Genomic DNA, 18,052 nt, shown 5'->3' with positions numbered 1-18,052 from the left:
GCGCAGAATGACTATAGTGATGCAGGCTGTGGAGTAACAATGGCATGTAGGAAAGTCCATCGGGTTTATAGTTTATACTGCTAAAACTAGAGAGGATCAGAAAGTCATGGCCTACTGCAGATATACACAGGGTCAGCTACCAGTTTGGGGATATGAGTTAGGTGGCTACAGGAAGTCCCATAGATACAAAGCTGGACCCATAGTGTTCCCCTAAGTGGCTGGACATCCCCTTTTCTTCCACAGACCGGAGCATGCCGACTCCAGGAGTGAAGGGTGCACGGGAGCGGGTCAAAAAGAGTGGACCTGGAGCTGGAGCTGGGGAGAAGCGCATGAAGGGCCCGTGGACTACAGAGCCTCCGAAGCCAGGCTGGGCACTGACCCTTGAGAGGCTGGTAAGCATGTCCCCCACATTACGCCGACGCCACCTGCTCTTTGGCGACCTACTTGACGACATGGGCGAGGTAGGCTCCATGTTTCCACGCGAGTCAGTGGAGTTATCATACGACATGCCTGACCCGCGGACCTGGACGCAGGCATTTGAGCTATCATCTGAGCGTCAAAATCGGCTTCTAGGCATCCTTAAGGCCGCGGAAGCCCGGGGCCGAGTCCGCGCCCTGCGGTTGCGCTACACCCGAATGCGGGTAGGTAGAAGGGAAAGGGTCCAGAGAGTCACCTTGCAGGGGAAGGAAGGGTACTCCTGTAGTGCGCTCCCAGGCTTGCTCAGTAAACTTGGTTCCCAGGCAGAGGAAATCACTCTCCTGATCCAGAAGCAAAGCTCGGCGCGCGCCGCCATCCGACTGGAACTGTTCTTACCACCCCAACTGAAGCCCACGAAGATCCCTGATCCTCTGGACCGACAAGAGGTGTGGGGAAGCCCCAAGACCGGTGGGAGGGCCCTGTGCCTCGCCGCACACTGGCTCCAGCCCCTCTCTCTTCAGCGGAGGCGTGTTGAGACAATTCTGGAAGAGGAGGTAGATGGCAACATCTTCTCACGATGACCCGGACCTTGGCATTCAAAGACCCCAGGTTACAGCGCCGCCCCCCCCCCACCCTCTCATATAAAGTTCTCTTCTGAGGGTTATCAGGTCTTTCCCCTCTTTTTCCCCTGGACTCTCACAGGGAAGCGCAAACATGGATGCTGCCTGTCCTACAGCCACAGCCAAAGACGGAAGGAGATGTTGGTGGGTGGACACCCCTATCTCCCAATGTCCTGCAACTGGTGCCCTTCAGGGTCATAGATGTGAGAGGCCACTAGTGTGGAAAAGGATAGGAATGAGCCTGCCTACACACCAACACCCCCAGAAATCGGGGCTGTCTCCAAAGTTAGAGTCATTCCATCTGAGGACTGGGGTGGCATTCTGGGAGGGGAAACTGACTGCAAAGCTGAAACTGGCCTTTGAAGAGTCCAGTTGTGCCCAGATGACCAACAGTTTGTAGATGGGATGCTCTCTCCCAGGTCCCTTGATGGTGGGACAGAAAACTTACCCACAGCCTCTCTTTCATCAGCAACAGCCTCTTGTGCCCAGTCATCCAACAGAGAGCACAGCAAGGAAGGCACCCATCCCATTCTGACCACTGGACTCTGAAAAGCCCCAGGTTTCTGGGCAGCTCTTCTTCCTCCTCTCCACAGCACTGGCTCTTTGTAGAACCTGTGGCCTCTTGGTGTTTTGGCTCCCTGTCCTTGTCCTCCTTTCCAGCCCTTCCCCATCAGGCTGTGTAGAGGTGGAAGCACAGGGAGGTAGACAGTTCCCTGCTCCTGCATCGGGGCTCTCTCTGGCTCTGCATGAAATAGAGAACAGAGGGAAGAAGAGATCAAAACTGTGGTCCAGAAGGATCTTTCGCTGATGGCTAGTTCCCAGGGTTCTGTTTCCTCAGCTGGTCTTCTCCCCCTGCACCTGACCCTTCTCACTCTCTGACCTGTTGCTGCCCTAGGCCTTGATCCAAGCCCAGACTGCAGCATTCACAAAACAGCAGCAGTTCTCAGGAGGAGGGGACATTTGTGACAGTGGGAAAGATGGCAAGGCAGGGAAATGGTAGGTTTGGCTGTGAGCATGGACAGGGAAAAGGAGACAGTCTCTTCATCCAAGAATGACGGTCTCTCTCTCTCACAGAAGTAGATCTCTAGTGACAGTCAATTACACCACGTGATAGCCAATGCTGGGCTCCTCTGGCCAAGCTCTAGACCCCAGAATTTTGTCTCTTAGAGATTTGCTAAGTGAAGATGTTTATCTACTTTGTAAAGTCATGCCATAGTTCCATCCCCTTTCTGACCCTGCATTTCTTCCTGGGGGTGGTTACAGGAATGACTAAGGTCACTGCAGTGTCCCACACAGTGAATAATCCACATAAGTACTTCAGAATAGAGGGCTGAGAACAAAGGTCAACATCATCAGAAGACCAGCACTCCAATGGCAGAAGAGCTCCACACCACATGTCAGACTTAAGAGTGCCACTTGAGGGGCTGGAGAGATGGCTCAGAGGTTAAGAGCACTGACTGCTCTTCCAGAGGTCTAGAGTTCAATTCCCAGCAACCACATGGTGGCTCACAACCACCTGTAATGGGATCTAATGCCCTCTTCTGGTGTGTCTGAAGGGAGGTACCGTGTACTCGTGTAAATAAAATAAATACTTAAAAGAAAAAAAAAAGGAGTACCACTTGATATGCGCATCAGTGAGGGTCTGGGTTTGCAGATGCAGCTCGGGAAGCTGGCATAGGAGCCCTCTGTCTGAAGAGAACCCTACAAGGGCATATAAAGCCTGTGACCCATGCACAATCATGAGGAGATGGCGTCTCTGCTCTCACTGAGTTTCAGTTTCATCCCCACTGGCACCACTTACTCAGTGCTCCTGGTCACCATCTTGGATTTAGAGGCATTTTCTGTGCTTAGGGAAAGGTGCTAATTGTGTGAAAGGAATGAAGAGGAAAGCTTACTGATTTCTACCCACAGTTATGCCCACAGCAAACACTGCAGAATCGGGCTTGTTTTGTGGCCTCCATCAGGCATTCATCCATTTCTACTGGGCCTCCATGACCTTACTTTGGAAGCCATTAGCTTGTCTGCCAAAGGGTTCTGTGGTCAACTCATAAAGCCCCCACAGAGCCCCTCACCCATTGTTCTCTCTTCATCCTGTCTCCTCACCTTTCACTCCATTCCGTTGTTGCCTGCCTCCCGCTCTAGTCCACTGCAGTCAATTCAGTTACTCTGCCTCTGCCCTGCTCCTTGAAGAGCTCATGTGAAACATCTCCTCTGCATCTCTTAGTATGTATTATGTGAGCATCAACAACTTGTGTGACTGCATGCCATTTTGTTTGCAAGACACCAACACCTGAACTGGCCAAGTGGTGTGCCCAGTGCTAAGAAGAGGGATGGCCCAACGGACCACACTTTACAGACCCAAGTCTAAAGGAGGGTTAGGGCCTCTGGACACTGGCACAAAGCATGCTGGGATAATGAACTAATCCAATTTTGTACCCAATGACAAAGGATCTGAAGAGTTGACCAAAGAGCAAGGCTATTTGTGGTAAAGGCTATCTTGGAGCAGTTTGAAAGTTCAGAAGGGACTTAACCAGGCCCCAGAAACATTCGGGGTGATTCGATGTAAGAACCTGCTTTCATGGTTCCCACACGCTGCAGTTCCTGAACATCCCTTTCAGGGAAAGTTCGAGTGCAAAGTGACAGACTTTTAATGCTACGTTACAGACCAGTAAAGGCGAAGAGTCGGCCAAACTGGGCAGTACCACAGGCCAGTCCTTCCCAAAGGCCTCTTCTAATCTAGGCGAGCCAAGTAGCGCACAGGGCTCAGCTCTGGTGCCCAACATTGCACTACCACATAAATGCTGGGTAAACTCAGCTAACCAGAGCGGAGCGCGAGCTTAATCCACCGTCTCTGTACGACTCACCCCTCAGGGTCATCGTGCCACGCTACCGCGGTACGACACGCCAGCCGCGGGTGGGGCACGGGAGCGGGCGCGGGGCGGGGCACTGCGGGCGAGCAGGCGCTGGGGCTCGAGGAAGTCCCGGCCCCTCTCTTTGGGGAAGTACGGCGGAGGCGCCTGCGCACTGCGCCTGCGCCCCCTCCCCGGCGACCAGCGGGACTTCGGAGCGCGCGGGTGGCGTGACTCGGGGACTCGGCGGTGAGTGCGGCGCTGGACCGTGAACGGGCCCGGGAGATATAGATGCCGGCTCTCTTCCCGGACTTCAGTGACCGGTCCACGTGGACCTGGGTCGCAGTAGGACCGAGCCCACCCCTTGTGCGTGGGGGAGGGAGCACCGCAGCAAGGTTCCCCTTTTTCCTGAGCTCAGAGCGTTGAGAAGTGATTGCTCAAAGGTGGGGGCCGGAAGAACCCAGGTTTCCGTGTCTCCTGCCTGCTAGCCTGGTGGGGAGGGGCCAGACGAGACACCCGATCTGCCACCTTACCCACCCTTCGAGTTGGGTCCGCTAGTCAGTTGGCCTGGCCAGCCTTAGGGGTGATGCTGCATCCCCGGCCCCATCTGAGCGGAACTCCAGGAACCTTTCTACCTCGCGACTGCCCGGGAGTACGTCTTGCTGTCGGACTTAAATCCTTGCTTCTTTAGAGCACGCCCCTTCGGTAGCCAGGGTGGGGCCCAGACCGAACCTGGCCCTCCCGCCCCCATCTGCCTTTAGGTCGCTGGTGAGTTGGGCGCCATGGCGAATTCCTTAAGAAAGGGGTGGGGGCGTCAGAGTCTGCAAGCGGGACCGCGAAGAGACCAGCCCTCCAGATGACCCCACCGGCAGAAAAGCAGGAACTGGGTGGGGGCCTACCATTCCACAGGTGGGCTTGGGCAGCTGGGTTCGCCGTGGTGAGAGGCCTGGCCTTCCATGGAGGTGTAGGTAGGACAGTGACAGTGTTGGATGGAAATGAGACTTTTTTTCTAGAATTATTTTGAAGCGGGAGGGTCTGGGTGGGCTTGGGCAGTCTTTTTGCTTCAGTGGAGCAACACTGACAGCCACTCACCAGGGAGCTTCTATCCCCAGAGACCAAATTTGTTGCATCTGGTCTCTTAGCATAGACTTGGGAGGCCCATTCCTGGGAGGCTTGGGGAGGAAAGTAGTGCTTCAGCAGCTGGATGTGGGGCAGGACATCTCTGATTCAGACTCTAGGCTCTCCTTGCCCAGAAAGGAGGCAGTAGTGGCGAGCACCCTGAATGACATGGGTGGTTCCAACTGACCTTTGATGGGTGCAAGGAGCTAGGACCAGAGCCTGCACCAGTGCACCCACTGGACCCAGCATCCAGGCCCCATGTCCAGTGAGCTGATTGGAGATGAACCCTATGAGGGACGATGACTTTGGAGAGCATAGAGACCTCATGCTACTACACCCCTTTTGCCTAGAAGCGCAAGCCCAGGATAAAGTACAGCCCAAGGTACTTATGTGTCCTGATTTGCTTGCTCGGAGACTTGGGAACCCACCATCTCAGAAATCCTCAGGTGGTAAAGCTGCCCAGTAGAGAGATCAGACAGAACCAGGATTAAAAGGCCTCTGCCCAATGAAGGGCTAAAGGAAGGTGAAATTCATTGAGAAAATGTGTGTCCCAGACTGATGAAAGGAAGGAGGATAAAACGGGCTTAAAGCCTGGATGGTCTCCACCTGGACAGAAGTGGGCACTCGGAAGAGAAAAGGCATTCGAAACTGCCACCAAGGTGCTGATTGGATGCTTTGCGTCTGTTTGTCCCAGGGACACTGGAATTGAAGCCAGCTTTCAGTGGCCTACGAGATTCCTAGAACCCCTGTGAAGGTATGGTCCAGGTGTGGTCCACCATCGAGAGTGGTAGACCATATGAAAATCCACTAAAGAGCCCACAGTTCCAGCTAAGCAGTTGACCCCCTGCATTGCCACACAGCTTCTGTATCCTAGGGAGATAGATGGAAACCAGGGTAAAAGTGGGAGTATCTGAGGCAGCTGAGGACTAAAGAACCTTGTTCCCCGAGTACACACCTCTCATCAGTGCATACCCCACTCCTCAGTCTTATCCTGAGTCCCAGTCAGGAACTCAATGCTTCAGGCCTAGCACCCTGCAGTCATCTGGGCAACATCTCTACCCATCTCCCTAGAAGAAGGGAGTAGTCAGAATATCTAACATCCCCCATACCAACTTGTAACTCCAGTCCCCTTGGGAGGGGCCAGGAGCCGGAAATCAAGAAAGAGGAACCCAAGTTTCCGGCTTCTCAGGGACTGAACAAATAGGGGTGTCTTAGAATCTTCTGTGGAAGGCCCAGCTGCAATAGCCCTGTCACAGACTCAGCAATCTCCACGTGGTGTAAGTAATCAGGCTTAGGGTAGAAGGCTGGGGCAGAGCTCTGACCAAGCCCTGAGGTGGGTGCAGAGGTTACAAGGTGGGCCAGTGTCACAGGCCCTCAGTCACAATTCCAACCTTCTTCTCAAATCTGCCAGGCTTCTATGCTGCAGTGAAAGTTCAGAGCTGGCACCGCGGAATCTGGACAACACCCTCCACTCACCCATGCCCACCCCACATGAGGCTGAGAAACAGGTAGGCACTCCCCACCTCTAATTGGGTTCCTGGACACCTGGGGTTCAAGATACAACCTTGGGGATGTGGGCAAAGACAAAGGGTCCAGGGAATTCTAGAATGGAGGTTGAGGCAGCCCCTTCTTCCTCAGCACACAGGGCCAGAGGAGGCAGACAGGCCTCCCTCGATGTCCAGCCATGATGCAGCCCCCTCAGGACCTCCCAGTCGAAATCCCTGCTGCTTATGCTGGTGCTGCTGCTGTAGCTGTTCCTGGTATGTCGCTTGGGGGTCAGCTTGTCCTGGGAAGAACTCAGGGTATTTGGGAAGGGGTACATGGCTCGTGGGGAGCAAAACCAGAGCATGTAGGCCAAAGTATGTACGTGGTTCATAAAGCACAGAACAGGAGTATGTGGTCCTGGGAGCAGCTCATATAGGAGGACAGAAGCACTGAAGCATGTGGGGCTGGGATGGGGTGGCATTTAGAGCGCATTCCTGGTCCTTAGACCCTCCAGAGGCTTCCAAGAAATATTGAGCCCCTGCCACAATATCACCCTGTCCAGAGATTGCTGGCCTTGTTGGCTGGTGGAAGTACCCAGATCCTCTAGGGAACTTTGTATGGCTTTTAAATATTATGTGTATGAGTATTTGTCTGAATGTCTGTGTGCTGCAGATATACCTGGTGCCTGAAAAGCCAGAAGGTGTTGGAACTGAAATTACAAATAGTTGTGAGCCCGTATGTAGGTCCTGAGAATCAAACCAAGGGCCTATGGAAGATCAGCAAACGCTCTTAAACACTGAGCAGCCTCTCCAGCCCTTTACCTGCTATGCTGGGAGTGTTATACTGCAGGAGCAAGCAAGTGGCCATCATAATGGTGTCCATGCGCTCACCATATACCTGTTTATACTGATAGCTGCCCAGATCCTAGACTGTGCAGTAGGGACACATTGAGAAGAGATTTAGATAAGGGAATAGCTGGCTCTAGGCAGAAAGGTATTTGAGGTTTGGGGATGTCTGGTGGCAGGAATACAGAAGATGGTAGTAGAAACTTTCTACCTTACAGCAGTCTGGCCCTACATAGACTGAGGGACCCAAAGTGGGATCTGTTGAACAGCAACCCAGGACTGTGTATAGGCAGGATACACGGAATGAAGTGTGAATGGGCAGGGCTCACTGAAGGCTTGAGCCGTGTTGTTGCTGAGAAGCCAGGCCTAGTGGGAACTGAATCCTCTCCATAACCTTGGGAATGAGATGTTGATGGAGAGAAGCTTCCCTTGGAAGCAGGGTTCAGGATCCAGGACCAGACAGGTACGGACACACTAGAGAGGCTCTTACCCTACATCAGCCAGTGAGTCACATTGTTGATATTAGGCTAGCAGTATAGATTTTTCAGTGGCCTCAGGAATAAGCTGGAACTAGGCTGGGAAGTGTGGTTCTACCTACCCAAAGAGATGGGTACCAAGAACCTGAAGAGTCCAACTGCTGACTAGAAAAGGGGGCACAGTGGTAACCAGAACAGCAATCTGCATAAACCACTTCAGTGGGGTCGGGGGATGGGACAAGAGGATGTGAAGAAGGCTCACTTAGGAGCTTCCTTCCTTGTAACAGATTTCCTGGTGCTAGGCACCCACATACCAATGCATACATATAGCCACAGTAGTGTGTAGAGCATCCACCTGCACACGGTAGTGCAACTTTACTTTGCCACTAGGAATCAAGAACGACAACGAGCTTGGCAGGTTTCTCGGGAAAGCAAGCTTCAACCCCTCCCCAGCTGTGAAGTCTGGTGAGTATGGCCACCATTGTATGGGCATGCATGTATGTGTGCTTGTGTGCGTGTCTCAGACCTGACATAGCCCGGCCGTAATGCCTGCAGCACTCCACCAAGCCCTGAGGAAGTACAGAGCTGGGCACAGTCCTTTGACAAGTTGATGCACAGCCCCACGGGCCGCAGTGTGTTCCGGGCATTCCTGCGCACAGAATACAGTGAAGAGAACATGCTCTTCTGGCTGGCTTGTGAGGAGTTGAAAGCAGAGGCCAACCAACATGTGGTGGATGAGAAGGCGCGACTTATCTATGAGGACTACGTCTCCATCCTGTCCCCCAAGGAGGTGGGCCAGATGTAGGGATGAGTGGGGGTGACCTGGGAAGGGCACCGCCCCTCCCCCCTGACCTTGGTGCCTGCCACACAGGTAAGCCTGGACTCCCGTGTGCGAGAAGGCATCAACAGGAAGATGCAAGAGCCATCGCCACACACATTCGATGACGCACAGCTGCAGATCTACACCCTCATGCACCGGGACTCCTACCCTCGCTTCCTGACCTCCCCCACCTACCGTTCTCTATTACTCCAGGGGGCCCCACAGTCCTCTGAGGCCTAGGTCATTTGTCACACAGATGTTCTATTCCCATGGGCAGCCTAGGGGCTGGCCCTGTCTCACTTGGCTGGAAACAGACTCAGTCCCAGTGGCAACTGCAATGTTCTGCTCTGTCTTAGTCTGCTCCTACTGGGGTTCCCCTAGATGGTGCCTCAGACCACCTCCCCCAGTCATGTGCCCAGGAGAGGTTCTCATGGAGAGCACTCTTCATGCCAACAGGTTTGTAGCAGGACTTAATTCCTCAGAGTCAGACTCAAATGAAGAGCCCATTTATATTTTATATATTAATTAACTTTAAAGTTGGAAATATGTCTTTACTGTATGTTTTATCAAAAGAAAAAAAGAAACCTTTCACATTTGTGAGTGTTCCTCTATATGCCAAAAACATGATATATAGTATTCTGTATTTTTTAAAAACAGAAGCCTCTGTTTATCCCACAACTGGGTAGGGGGCTGAAGAAAAGGACCCTCTCTATCCAGACTCTACCTTGTGTGCTGTCCCAAAGCAGTGGACTTAGTAGGTGACTGTTGTGGGCCTTGCCCAAGGTATGGCTCTAGGAACTGGTGTCAACTCTACAGTGGGTCAGCACTCAACAAAGACTTGAGATGTAACTGAAGTCTATCTAGAACCCAAACCCTTGTGTACACGATGAAATGTCTTCCCAGAGGCTGATGGGAACAAAGCTAATGGTATGTTCTTTCCAAAGAAGTGAGGCTCAGTGTCAGACTAATTTCACAGGTCCAATAAAGCAAGGCACCCACCACCTTGTTCCTCCAGGTTGCTGGAAGCTTCAGTAATTTGAAGCTAGAATTGACTTCAGCTCAGAGACCATCCTCCCCATGGTAAGCAGAGTGAAGGACAAAGCAAAACATCCTGAAAGGACACCAGGTCCTTAGTGCCATGCCTGGCGAGAATGGTGAACACTGGGCAAGTTCCTGCACCACCCTCGTAGCCAGCATGGTGGTACATATACAAGCTTTAACAGTAGCGTAGAATTATATGAACAAGTTGTCTCTCCAAACATTATACAAGTTCTTGTCTGTGGTATTTCCTCACCACAGCTTAGCTAAAGGGTTGTCTGAGCCCAGGGAGGAGAGCTCTACAGCAGTGGAAGGACAGGACCCAGCTGAAGCCTGTGTTTAGCCCATTATGAGCAAGGTCAGAGGAAGTCAAAAAAAAAAAAAAAAAAAAAACATTTAATAATGAGGGACAAAGGGGAGAAAGGTGCACACCAGGCAGGCTGGAACAGGGCGTGCCACCTTCAGGGTATCTCCAAAGAAGCTGTGTCCACCAAGAACATTGCAGGAGGAACAGTGTTAGCCATGGCCAGGGGTACGTCAGTACAAGGGCTCAGCAGAACTGCAGGAAGGCAGGGAAATGTCTGGCTGAGGCCCCACAAGACCCACTAGGGCAGAAATAGGATAGGCTCCATCCCAGACTCCCAGGAGGCTAGCTGGTTATCATCCCTCCCCCCCTTTCCCTTTTCCCCCTCTTCCTCCTTCCCCCCCTTTCCTCCTTCCCCCCTTCCCCTCTTCCCCCCTTCCTCCCTCCCCCCCTTTCCCTCTTCCCCCCCTTTCTCCCTCCCCCCAGTTTCTACTTCAGGCCCAATATGCATCAAGACAGGACTAGAGTCAATCATTCTGGGCCCACCCACCTACCTTCCATCGATTCCCACACTCGTTGCAGACAACATAGGTGGTCATGGGCTCATCAGAGCTACGGGTCTGCACCTGTAGGGTGGGTGGCTGAATTCCTGGGTTTGTTGCCCTGATCTGGGCAGTATTGTCTTATGATCTCTAATGATGATTTGAAACTGCCCAGTGAACTACCTCAACCTTCTAGAACTAGACCTATGGAGGAGGTGGGTTATCCTAACAGAGGCCTTTGTGGCCCTGAACAACTGCTCAGTAGAGTCTAGAATCCTGGATAAGTGCAGGATTCCCAACAGGAAGGTCTAAAGTAAAAGGATCAGCAGAAATGCCAGTGGCCTTGGAGACCCAACAACAAACATCCCACAGGGCCTGAGCTGTGGGGACTGAGATGCTCTGCTGTCTGCATCCTATTGCAGATGATGGCAGTTTCCCAAGCCCCCAGTGCCCCTTGGAGTCCACACAGCCATCAGAGCACCTCAGCTTCCATCTCCACAGCTACTGACAAAGAGCCCTCCATCCTGGGCATGGCCAAGCGACCTAGCCTTGGCACAGAGCCTCAGACCAAAAGCAGGGACATAGGTGATATCCAAGAGGAGGATGAGTGTACTCTGAGGTTCCTAGACAAGATAAAGTGGACCCCAACCTGTGTGTAGGTGCAGTTCTTCTTCCTGCACTTGTTGCAAGTGAATAGGTCAGTCTGCGTGCCACCTGTACGGGCCATCTGGTGCTCACGAATGGCCTCCTTGGTCATGGCCTTGCGGATCTCCTTCAGTTCATCACTGGCCATCTCCTGATAAAAAAGGATGAAGTGTTCAGCCTACAGCTCTGCAGAAACAGCCTGCCCCAGCCCTTCCAGTAGAGCTCACCTCTGATGTCATCACAGCTATCTGCTGGGGTGTAATGGCACCACACAACACGTTCCGCCGTAGGCCAGGGTTCTTGGCATCTTTCAGGTTAGAGATTCGGCTCCGAACACGGTTCTTGTACTTCATGTCAGTGTTTCCCACATCCAGGAAGATGCGTGCGGGTATTTAAGGACCCATCTGAGGTTTCAGAGCTCCTCCCCCTCCTGGGAGTCATATGGGGAATTTTCTTCCCAGGCTCATGGAGAGGAGTCTACCCACTCAAGAACTGTGGGGGACCCAAGGGCCTATAGTGTCTTGCCTTCTCTAGGCCCATTCCTGTTTGAGACCCAGATCTATCTAGTAGGTGGTCATAGCCCCATTTATGACCCATTTATGGCTCAGGAAAGGTCAAGGGACCTCCCAAAAAGGCTGTGTCCAGTGGCTACAGGAGAAACACAACTCAGTGGACTGGAGACTCTATCAGAAGCCCATGACTCTATATACCCTGTACAAAGGATATACTCCTCGATCTGAGATGACAGATGTTCACAGTTCACACCAACGGCCATGTGGTCGTCTGTAAGAAGGAACCCTCACTTGTTTCCCTCTCTGTCTTTTTCCATTTGCCACCCCTCTGCTTTCACAGAGCCCTAGAAGCTAAATAGGACATCTGCATTCCAGGGAGACCATTCCCAAAATACAGATGTTGTGAAGACCCTAAAAACCTTAGCCTCTTTGCTAGGTCACAGTGAGCTAAAGAGAAGTCTCTCCAGCAGCAAGCTCTGAAGCAGGCAGAGGCCCAGGCCACCTAGAGGGTCAAAATCTAGACCTTGTAATACTCACGGTCAGTTTGCAGGGCCAAAGTCAGCATCTCACGGCATTTGTTTCGTACAGCATCACAGCTGATGGGCACTTGGGGAAATGTGGTGATCCTTGGAGTGGATAAGGTCCTAGGTGGGTCTGGCTTCTTGCAGCTAGAGAGATGAGCTCAGTTACACATCTCCAGTATCTGATGATACCTCTGGGTGGTCCCCACCAGGCCCTTTCCTCACACTACCTCTAGAAATCAGCAGCATCAGGTGGCTTCCTGAAGCAAAATCAACAACTGTACTATTGAGCTCAGGATATGACATCATATGAGGAATGCTACACTGGAGTCCAGAGCTTAGCCTGTCATGGCCTCGGCCCAGCCTGTCAAAGCCTCTCATCTATAGTCTGTTACTACTAGTGCTCCTAGTCTCCATGATGACAGGGCTGCACTGACCACCTTTAAAGCAGTGGTGTTGCCTCAGGAATGTGGAGATAAGAGCTGAGATCACCTCTAGCTCCGGATAACATTTGCATGAAGGGACCCATTCAGCAACCCTGATGAGTAGCAAAAAGATAGGATTTGAGGAAATAGGCAAGGAGGCCTGGGGCTGAGCCAGCTCTGTTGGATAGGAGCTCCTTAATAAAGGTCTCAGTGATGCCAGTGATGGGCAGACACAGCCAGACATCTCAGATGGGCAAGAAGAAAACTGAGCAGTGTGACAACATCCGGCATGAAGGTGACAAACCTTGTAAATCGAACCCTGGAGAGTGAGTGACCTTCCTCAGGGCAGTAACCAGGCAAATGGACACCAGCCTCCTTTTCCCACTGAGGAAACTGAGTCAAGAGGCATAAATGTATGTACCTGCCTTCAGGTATGCTACCTGAGATCCGTAGTCCCTGAGGCATCTTTTGAGGATGATGTAGGCAAAGGTGTGCCCCGCCCTTGATCCCTGGATTTGCCATCAGAAACATCTACCAGAAAACAGATGGTGTAGTCTGGTCAGGAGCAGGCAGCCAGGTGAGGGCCTAGCCTCGGCCTGGCCATTATCCTTTCTGCTTAAAGCTATTTGACAGACAAGATGCCAGGAGGCTACCAGACCTTCCAACTGGTCCCTAGCAAGTCTACCAGCCTCTTTAGGACCCACCCTCCCCAAGCAAGCTGCTTTGGGACTCATCAAGGCTCAACCCAGTCAAAAAACAAGCATATGCCCTACACAAGGTTCCTTCTAAAAACATGGGCAGGGCCTTGCCCAAAGCCTGAACTAGGGACCGGGGCATGTGACTGTTAAGAGGGATGGGCCCTGGGTTGTCTCACAGAAGTAGACAGAACCTAGGAAGGCTGCCTTCCTAATCAATAGGACTGTCTCTGCAGCCTAGTTGTCCACTGTCCCCAGAAACAGTTGCTGTCTGCCTAGTTCACCTCTCACATAGGTAACAGCTCTACCTCCTCCTCTTTCAGCTGGAGCATCCTGACCTGGACCTCCTTTCTGTTGGCCTCCTGTAGCTGGAAAACCTCCTCTGCAGCATATATCCTTATCTCAATGATCATGCCTCCCAGACCATCACCTCCCCATCACAACAGTTGGTATCCATCTTCTATCATCATCATCCACTTGCAGCCCAGGATGGGTCCTTTCTGATCTATGTCTGCTATATCCCACTACATGCAGTTTCAATCAGGACAGCAGGGCCAGCACTCTATGCTGTGCTGACCAGCAAGAGCTGCCCTTTACATTCTGAGACTCACCCAAGAGCTTCTTCCAGGACTTGATGAGGGACCTGGCAAGTGCAATGAGCTCCTCGTCTGAACTCTGCTTCCGAAGAGCATTGACAGACATCCCAACACGGGTGGACTGCAAGGCAAGTGGCCTGAGTCAGAGGTGGTCCCTACCTATTCCAGAGGCAGATCCTCACAAAGGACTCTTGGCTCCCACAGTGAACAGTTTGGGAATGGGTAGGGACAGAAACCATCTCTCCAGGGGCTGGAGAGCTGGCTCAACAGTTAAAAGTACTGACTCTTCTTTCTGAGGTGCTGAGTTCAATTCCCAGCAACCACATGGTGGCTCACAACCATCTGTAATGGGATCCAGTGCCCTCTTCTGGTGTGTCTAAAGACAGCTACAGTGTACTTGTGTGTGTGTGTGTGTGTGTGTGTGTGTGTGATAAATTTTAAAATCAAAAGAAAGAAAGAAAGAAGGAAGGAAGGAAGGAAGGAAGGAAAGAAAGAAAGAAAGAAAGAAAACATCTCTCCCATGGCTATTTGGGACCCAAGGCACCCCCTCCCACCACCCTGATCACCAGAGAGAATCAGAAATCCTCTCCTTAGAACAGTTGTTTGTGCCAGTTAAGCCACGTGGGAGTTAATATAGGGAGCCCTGCTAGATGCCCTTGGAATTGCTGTCTCAACCATCCTAGATCAGGACAGAAGAGCTTACCTGGAGCAAGTGCAGTGTAATAGGCATATTCTTCAGCTCCCGCAGCAAATCCATGGCTCCCTCCTAGAAGGAAAAAGGACGTCCATAAAGGACTTTAAACCTTAGTGGATGCTGAGTAATGGTGCATGTCTTTAATCCCAGCACTCAAGACGCAGGGACTGGTGAATGTCCAGGTGAATTCTGAGTGAGTTCCAGGATGGTCAAGACTACACACAGAGAACACTAGTCAGGGGGCTTAGTGCACAATCCCACCTCTTCCTAATCACATGGGGGAAAACTGAGATTCCCAGAGCACCTCATACTTTCTTCCTACATCACAACAGGGGCTTTTTACTGCTCTTGCCATAGGGCAGAAATGGAGGCAAACAGCTCTACAGCACTGTCCTCAAAGATCAGGTGGTTTCTCACCTGTGTCGATGGTGATCTCCAAATATCATGGTAACCACGGGAGGACACTGAACAAACTACTAGAAAGAAAAAATGCCCCATTTCCTGCTCAACATGGAAGGACACTCAGAAGTATAACTCAGGTTCTTTAACCTTAGTCCATCTATGCCACCCACAGTGGCAGAGCAGCCTCTACTCAAAGTGACTACCCATCAGTGTAGCACTACTCCTGGGCACTGTAACAGACCCTGGCTTCCCTCCTCTGCCTCGGTTCTTCTTCAGCACCTCCAGAGCAGGCAGACTCTTCCTGTCCCCAACTTAAAGCCCTCTATCTAAACCCTCAGGAATCTCTTCTCCAGCCACAGATTTGCACCATAGCCAACAAGGTTTATCAGAAGCACAATTATTGCTAATTGAAAACTAACAAACCTGGTGACACTTATCTCAGATATGTAGGAGACTGGGGCAGGAGGATCAAAAGTTCAAAGCTTACCTGAGTTTCAGAGTGAATTCAAGATTAGCATAGGCATCCTAATGAGACCTTGTCTTAACAAAGTAGAGAGGACCATGTAGACACAGCTGTGATAAAGCACTTGTTTGGCAATTTAAGGCCCTGGGTTCAATACTCAATATCAAAAGAGAGGGCAGATGAGATGGCTCAGCAGGTAAAGGTGCTTGCCAACAATCTGTACAACCTAAGTTCAATCTCCTGGTCCTAAACGGTGGAAGGACATAACCAATTTCCAGGGGCTGTCCTCACTCACACACACACCACAATAACAAATGTAAAATTAATTAATTAATTAAAATAAACAAAGGAAAGGATGCTAATTTTTTTTAAAGCTGGTACCTACAAGTCCCATAGTCCTACTTTTTATCTCTCTTTTTCAAACTAACCACAAAAAGGGGGCGAGGGGGCTGGAGAGATAGCTCAGTGGTTAAGAGCACTGACTGCTCTTCCAGAGGTTCCGAGTTCAATTCCCAGCAACCACATGGTGGCTCACAACCATATGGGATCTGATGCCCTCTTCTGGTGTGTCTGAAGACAGCTACAGTGTACTCACACACATGAAATAAATAAATCTTTAAAAAACAAAACAAAAAACTAACCACCACCCTCCTCCTCGGCACTGCAACAGACAACCCTGATTTTCTTCCTTTGCCCAACCTCTGTTCTTCAAACCTCAAGGGTAGGCAGGCTCCTCTTGTTCCTACCTTAAACCCTTCACTCTATTTAAGGTTGCTCTTCTACCACTTCAAGGAAGAAGTTTATTCAAACACCTCCTTCCTACAACTGAGACAGACTCTCCTTCTAAACCCAACACTATTGTGTTTGCTGTCCTCCAAGTTGTCACTATGAGCTCATTTGTCTTTGTATGCTACAAAGAGGCAGAGAGAACCCACCCAACCATTCAAACCTTCCTTACTAGTGGTAGGGACTGGGGTTGACTCCTTCAATCTATGCAAATTATCTGCTCAGGCTGCAGTTTGTTTCTTGGCCCTAGGGCAGGCTGTACAGGAATCAGCCCTGAGATGGCTGACTTCTAAGACCTGATCCTTGGAGTCAGGGGTACAACAGCCCTGCACTCTCCCACAAGGAAAGCCCAAACAAATCATGGGCTGTCCCAAGGAGCCTCTCAGGTTGCTGGAACCTCTGCAGGTTCCCTTCTCAACTGTAGAGCCCTATCTGTGGTCTTTGATCCTTACTGTGTCTCCCTGTGGATTCCAATCCTATCCCTGCCACCCTCGGTTTCAAGTGTTTCAACACCCTTACCGCAAAGGAGCACCAGTGGGCCTCTGCAGCCCAGATGATTGCAAAGTGTGCTCTGTTTCCAGAGTAAAGGCATATATGGGAACTTAGCCTGCTTCCTGTTTTAGACCCCAGCCCTCCAAACCCCAGAGCAATCCTGCTCATCCCCAAAAGCTGTCCTGCAGCCCTCTACTTCAAGCAGTCCTGGGGAACAGACTCATGACTCAGCCACTATCTGGGCTGCCCTAGGAGCGGTGCCGCAGATGCTCGGGAGTCATACTCAAGTCTTAAGGCCACCTCCTAGTCCCTTCCCACCCACGGAAGGCAAGATGCAGATGCCATCATCCCCTAAGGATGCTCCTGAAAAGGCTATGCAGGTGACCACGGTCGGAAGGTAGGCTAGACTGCCAAGCCCACACTGGCCAGGGGCCAGGCGAGGGGCAGTCTGTCTCCCCTCAGGTCTCAATGCCACAAGCTCAATCTCCACTGTCTGCCCAAACCGACTTGATGTTGCCTGAGGCCTGACTAAGCAGGGGAAAAATTTATTAGAGAAACCTGGTTCTGAAGGGTGGGGGCAGACAGGGGAGACAACGGTTGGGCCAAGAACGCCCGCGGCCACCGCTGGGAGACGAACAGAGGGCGGCTCTCGGTCAGCTTGGCGTCCATTGCGAAGCGGCAGTCCCAAGACAGGGTGGAGGATGGGCCTGGGCAAGGGGTCTCGACTGACTGGGCTAGGTATCATTCCGCCCGAGGGTGGGTTCAGACGGTGTCCGCGGAGCGGGGCCCCAGGGTCCTGGCGGCCCGCGCCCCTCACCGCGTTCTTCCTGGTCACCATTTTGTCCAGCCTCCGGGCGATACGAGCAATCTCCTCCTCCTTGCCCATCACTACCTCGGTGGCGGCGGGTTGCGCCGCGCCGGTTGCGCCGCCCGGCCCGACCTCGGCCGCCGCCGCCTAGATCCGCGGTCCAAACCTCCGCCTGGTGGCCGCGTGCAGCACAGTAAGAAGAGTCTCCGCCCTCGGGACCACAACTCCCAGATGACTGCGCGGCCTGCGGCCCGCTGGAAAAGGTAGTTCCGTAGGTACCTCCGCTGGACCGCGGCCTCACGTGCCCACCCAAAGCCTGGGAGAGGGTGGAACTAAACGGGGGAGGAGTACAACCCTACTGCGCTCGGCCCACCGCGCCTTCACTGATCCGCTCCGGTCGCTTCCACTTCCTAGAAGTGCGCGCAGAGTCCGGACCGCTCAGCTCATACCACACACGTCACTTGGGGCCAAACCGAGTCTGGGGCTTTTTTGCCTCTG

The 18,052-nt window shown here is 52.1% G+C and overlaps 3 protein-coding genes across 8 annotated transcripts; 2 read left to right on the top strand and 1 right to left on the bottom strand.

The window, feature by feature from the left end:
• Positions 1 to 251: 251 nt before the first annotated feature.
• Positions 252 to 998, top strand: LKAAEAR1 (LKAAEAR motif containing 1; the record flags this gene model as incomplete). Of its 2 annotated transcripts, XM_080924959.1 has the most annotated exons (3): positions 252 to 641; positions 741 to 863; positions 939 to 998. In XM_080924959.1, the coding sequence occupies 3 exons, from the start codon at positions 252 to 254 to the stop codon at positions 996 to 998; spliced, it is 573 nt and encodes a 190-aa protein (XP_080781085.1). The 2 variants fall into 2 exon arrangements, with proteins under 2 accessions (XP_080781085.1, XP_080781084.1); XM_080924958.1 differs by having other exon boundaries at positions 741 to 998.
• A 3,044-nt stretch (positions 999 to 4,042) lies between these two features.
• Positions 4,043 to 9,224, top strand: RGS19 (regulator of G protein signaling 19). Of its 4 annotated transcripts, none has more exons than XM_080925670.1 (7): positions 4,043 to 4,135; positions 5,700 to 5,759; positions 6,417 to 6,513; positions 6,644 to 6,765; positions 8,202 to 8,276; positions 8,367 to 8,601; positions 8,683 to 9,224. In XM_080925670.1, the coding sequence occupies exons 3-7, from the start codon at positions 6,484 to 6,486 to the stop codon at positions 8,869 to 8,871; spliced, it is 651 nt and encodes a 216-aa protein (XP_080781796.1). In that variant the 5' UTR covers positions 4,043 to 4,135; positions 5,700 to 5,759; positions 6,417 to 6,483; the 3' UTR covers positions 8,872 to 9,224. The 4 variants fall into 4 exon arrangements, with proteins under 4 accessions (XP_080781796.1, XP_080781795.1, XP_080781797.1 ...); XM_080925669.1 differs by having other exon boundaries at positions 4,085 to 4,654; XM_080925671.1 differs by lacking the exon at positions 5,700 to 5,759 and having other exon boundaries at positions 4,085 to 4,654.
• An 855-nt stretch (positions 9,225 to 10,079) lies between these two features.
• On the bottom strand, positions 10,080 to 17,757 carry TCEA2 (transcription elongation factor A2). 2 transcript variants are annotated; one of them, XM_080925112.1, is made up of 10 exons: positions 17,639 to 17,757; positions 14,613 to 14,675; positions 13,925 to 14,030; positions 13,059 to 13,149; positions 12,210 to 12,340; positions 11,887 to 11,943; positions 11,388 to 11,542; positions 11,165 to 11,311; positions 10,528 to 10,599; positions 10,080 to 10,228 (listed from the first exon to the last, which is right to left on the bottom strand). In XM_080925112.1, exons 2-10 carry the CDS (start codon positions 14,664 to 14,666, stop codon positions 10,220 to 10,222), a joined length of 822 nt encoding a protein of 273 aa, XP_080781238.1. In that variant the 5' UTR covers positions 14,667 to 14,675; positions 17,639 to 17,757; the 3' UTR covers positions 10,080 to 10,219. The 2 variants fall into 2 exon arrangements, with proteins under 2 accessions (XP_080781238.1, XP_080781237.1); XM_080925111.1 differs by having other exon boundaries at positions 17,564 to 17,731.
• Positions 17,758 to 18,052: the final 295 nt, after the last annotated feature.

This window comes from Micromys minutus (genome assembly GCF_963924665.1).
Source record: "Micromys minutus genome assembly, chromosome: 11".
Lineage (NCBI taxonomy): Eukaryota > Metazoa > Chordata > Mammalia > Rodentia > Muridae > Micromys > Micromys minutus.
This window is presented reverse-complemented; position numbering and strand designations above follow the sequence as displayed.